The 4755-nt window shown below is 37.9% G+C and overlaps 1 protein-coding gene across 1 annotated transcript; it reads left to right on the top strand.

The window, feature by feature from the left end:
- The first annotated feature begins 659 nt into the window (after window positions 1-659).
- Window positions 660-1426, top strand: LOC113306854 (17.3 kDa class II heat shock protein-like). The gene has a single exon (XM_026555769.1). It carries the CDS (start codon window positions 815-817, stop codon window positions 1286-1288), a length of 474 nt encoding a protein of 157 aa, XP_026411554.1. The 5' UTR covers window positions 660-814; the 3' UTR covers window positions 1289-1426.
- Window positions 1427-4755: the final 3329 nt, after the last annotated feature.

Below are 4755 nucleotides of genomic sequence, written 5' to 3'. Positions count from 1 at the left end.
ATCTTATCATTTTGACTCATACCGTGAACCATATACCTCTTTTCCACCCATCAGTATATCTTGAGGCATCCATGTTGCATAATATTTATATTGCAGGTTTTGGTATAATAACTCGTGATGCGATGCAGGAATGGGCACTGGCAGCCTTCAACTAGCAAAGCTGTTAGAAACTTGGAAGTGCTTGGCCTAAATTTCATTTCCACACTTGAAAAGTACCATCATTCAGTTCATCAAATTTGCTTCGCTATCTTAAAGACCAAACAATCCTCCCTCTTAATGAATGCGGGTGCAACACCACCTCCTTTTGTTCTATCTGCCGTGTACAAACACGGCTTCCCCATAACCCACACTTAGGGCCTCTCAGAATCGCATGGTCCCTCAACTGTTTGTGGCTGGAAGCCAGAGTACACTAACCTTGAATGCCATTTAAAATTTTAAATGCTCTCATGGGAATGTTGTAAAAATTACACTAACCTTGAATGCCATTCTGTGGTTGGGCTTGGGTGAAAACAAGTTATGCAGCATTAGCCTCACTAACCAAAGCCCAGTTTGGTTTTGTTGAGACAGTACAGTCTTTTCTAGTAAGTTCCAGAGTCCAAGTACTTTATTCAAAATTTTAACCTTCTACAAGCTTCTGGAGTCACGGGGAAAGTACCCGAAGAATTCTAATGCAAACTCTTGGAAACAGATCTATGTAAACGCTAGTTGCATATGGTTTGCTATCAAGTCAAAGTATCAACATCGAATTTTACAATTTGCAGAAAAAGATCACTACAATCGTGGTACTGTTAACTAGAAGAAGACATCAACAACAATGGCTTTCAGAGTAATCGGTTTTAATGATCCAATTTTCTCAGGCCTTCAAGACATGCTTGGCGTATCAGATCATGAAGTTGAAAATCCGGCAAACACACCATCAACTAAATATGTAAGAGATGCAAAAGCAATGGCGGCAACACCGGCTGATATAAAGGAGTATCCCGACTCTTATGTGTTTGTACTTGATATGCCAGGGTTGAAGTCAGAGGAAATCAAAGTTCAGGTGGAAGTTAATAATGTACTTGTTGTGACCGGAATGCGGCAACGGGAAGACGAATGGGAGAAAGAAGTTAAATATGTAAGGATGGAAAGAAGGATTGGGAAATTTATGAGGAAATTTATACTACCTGAAAATGCAAATATTGATGCAATTTCAGCTGTTTGTGTTGATGGTGTTCTTACTATTAGTGTTGAGAAATTGCCACCACAACGCAAGAAGCCTAGGACTATTCAGGTTCAAATTCGGTGAGAAAATAGTTTGTCGTGCCGGAACAAGTTTTTTATGGAGATGTGATCTAAATGAAATGTGTAAATGTGTTTTTACTTTTTAGGTGTATGCTGGAAGTGATTCTTTTTTTTTTTCTAATGGTCTATTGTGTACTTTTGTCAAAAATAAATAAAATTGAAGTTTATTTCTGTGAAATCTTTATGATCTTTGGGATTCCATTGATTATCTGGAATAATCCCAAATTAGAAGAAGCTTCTCTGATTTGATCTACAATATGTCAATATCTGATCGGCGATGATACATGCTGGAGAAATCAATGACTGGGATTGATGTAATTCCCATTTTTGATGATTTCGGTTAAGGAAAGAATTTTTCTTTGTTTTTGTTTTTTTGCTGAACTGCCTGAACACTGATTGACCTCAACTGCTCCGTCACCGTCATGGAGTTCTTCATCTGACACTTTTTCACGTTAATGGCGACGAGATGGGTGTCACTTGGTTGAGGCGTTGTGCGTCTCTAGAAGGGGCAATATATGTCGAACCCAAAAATTTGTGCCAAATATAGAAAAAGCATGGTGAGAAATTGACGAGAAAATTCGTTGTTACCGGATCCAACTTTCAATTTTATGGCGGATTTCAGCTCACTGTGAATTTTTGAGTTAGAGCTTAGATTTCAGATTATGAAGCAAAATTCGGATCGCACCCCAGGTTTTTATAAACGACAAATTTTCTCTCTTATTCGGCTGCATGCCTGAAACAGGAACTGGATGACGAATCATCCGATAATTCGATTTGCGGGTGACACTGTCATTCAAGTTCAGGGAAACTGGTGCCTTAAGAGCTCAACACAGAGCTCATAATCTGTGCATATTTTAGGAAGAACAAGGTGACAATTTTCCTTTCTATTTATTACTATTTTTTTATCACCTGAGCATACTTTTCGATTGTCTTTTTAAGAAATCACTTTTAATCTTCCGTTGGGAGGTTTGAGATGGAGTTGGACAGGTCAACCACCACAACCCAATACTAGCACTAGCATAATCAACAAATTAACAACTCTCTTTCTAAATGGTATCCCCCTTTTAGTAGTTTAGAAGTAGAAAGCTTTCTACATCAGTTGTGGCAGGACCGGATGAAAATGGGGGAGGATCTCCTTGTGCTTTTGTGACATTGAAACCAGGAATGGAAGGTCAAATTCAAATGAAAAGGATGTAGCTCAGGACATAATGAAGTTTGTCAACAGAAAACTTCTTGTGCTTGTGCTTTCTAGGTGCCAAAGTCAGTTGTATTTGGACCTTTGCCAAGAACGGTCACTGGGAAGATACAGAAACACGTTTTGAGAGCTCAGGCCAAAGAAATGGGTCATGTTAAGCGAAGTAGCTGGAGTCTGAGGAATAAAATCTCGAAAATGCTATATGACTCGCATGTTAACAACTAATCTTATGTGTCAAGTACAGTGGCAGAGTGGTGAGCATTTTGATTTTATCCTTGTCATCAAAAATTACAATAAGAATAACACGAAAGCTTTCTGCTACTGTATGTCAATATATGTAGAAATTGATCTAACGGTGATAAAAAAAAATCATCCATTTTCATGTTGTTCTTTTTATTCATCGATTGAATATTGATTTTGGTTCTCTATTTATCTTTTGATTGGTTAATTGCAGCCCACACTGCAACATGAATTAATAACATATTAAAAAAATAAATGAGTTTGATTCATTGTACTGATCAAAAACAAAAAATTTAGAAATTCATTCTAGGATCGAGCAAGAGAGGGGAGAGCACACGCGGAAGCAAATAAAAGACTATTTTGATAATCAGTTTGGTGTACATAAACTCATGGCTCACTAGCCTATTTATAGTCTCACAAACTTGACGATTACTCAAAGTACTTTCCTAATAAAAACAAACTCTAAATAAAGCACACTTTTAGAAACACAAAGAAACTCTAAATATATTAAAACTCTAAAACAAGCAACCCACACAACTTGCTCTTCTAGTTAACTCCAACTTCCAAATATCGCACAGTATGTCAACAACGTATGTTGATCCAACTTGACTGCGTCAACTTCAGCAGTTGATCCACTTGGACTGGATCAACATCATATGTTTATTCACGAACCAAATAACCATATCTTGGTTTAACTTCCAACATCCTCCCTTAAACCAAGACATCATTCACGAGAATTTCGTAACCCTCTTCTTCCATTGATAAACGTTTGCACGTCCTTGTCTTTTATCATTTTCTATTCCTCTTTTTCCATTGATAAACGTTAGCACGTTCTTGTCTTTTCTCATACCGGAATTCCGTCATCGTTACCAAACTCACTTCGTATTGTTATCATACCATAGCAACAATCACAAACTTCTTTCACGTTCTTCTTCTTCATCGCGGCGGAACATCATCTTTAGCAAGCTAGAAACACCTCATTGTGCTCTATACAACTTGCTAATCAAACACAAAAACAAACTCATCAATGAGGATTGTAACTCATCCACTCAACTCTTGTTTACCTACTTTACAGGCAGGATTTCCACACTCTTCAAATTCCACAATGGAATTGCTTCACTTCTCACGATCACACCTTGTGACGACTCTTCTCAACACTCTCTCATCACCACCTGGTGATTAACTTCTCTTTCTTCATAACCTAGTTGTTGTTTCTTTTTTTCTTGTTCCAGTCACGCTATTGTTGCGAAGCCTTCACACTTCTTTGTTCTTCAAGATTCTCTCACTATCTTTCTTTTTATGCTTCTGCCACAAGCAATAACTAACACAAAATCTTCCACACTTTGTAAGACTTCCAAGTTTCTGCCACAAACTCTTCAATCTCCATGTTTGAGCTTAATACGATACCATCCCCCCTTAAGCTCAAACTTAACCATCCAATCATTCCTTGTCATTCTAAGCTTCTGAATTCGATCACCTTAATCAAAATATACTAGTCCCGACTGCAATACCAACTTTGATCCATCAAACTGTACCATCCCTCCTGACTGCAATACCAGCTTTGATCCTCTATCAAACTGTACCAATCCTATGACTACAATACCAATTTTGATCCTTTCGTCTTTTTCGAATCCATGACTTAACCCTTCGAATCAACCTCTTACCCAAAGCTTCTTACCTCAAATCTGCTTTCTGCAACGTCTATGCCAGAAACTGTCACACTTATACACCGTTATAAACCTTCTCGTCACGCTTACTGTCACAATTGTGACTCTTTCTTCTGTAAAACTTCTTTTGTAACACTTAACTGTGTCACACAACTGTTCATCTGCAACTGTGACTTCAACCTTTGTAACACACGAACTGTTACAAATTTTCAATAACATTTTTTTTACGACCAGTAGCAATACTATTAGGGTTGTGAAACCCTAACGTCGATCTCCGACTGCATCACTATCTCTCTCAGTCAACTGCAATGGCAGCAACGTAATCCTCTTCTCACGTTCATCACCAACACTGAATTCTGGTGCCAAATT

The sequence above is a fragment of the Papaver somniferum genome, chromosome 8 (genome assembly GCF_003573695.1).
Source record: "Papaver somniferum cultivar HN1 chromosome 8, ASM357369v1, whole genome shotgun sequence".
NCBI classification, from domain to species: domain Eukaryota; kingdom Viridiplantae; phylum Streptophyta; class Magnoliopsida; order Ranunculales; family Papaveraceae; genus Papaver; species Papaver somniferum.
This window is presented reverse-complemented; position numbering and strand designations above follow the sequence as displayed.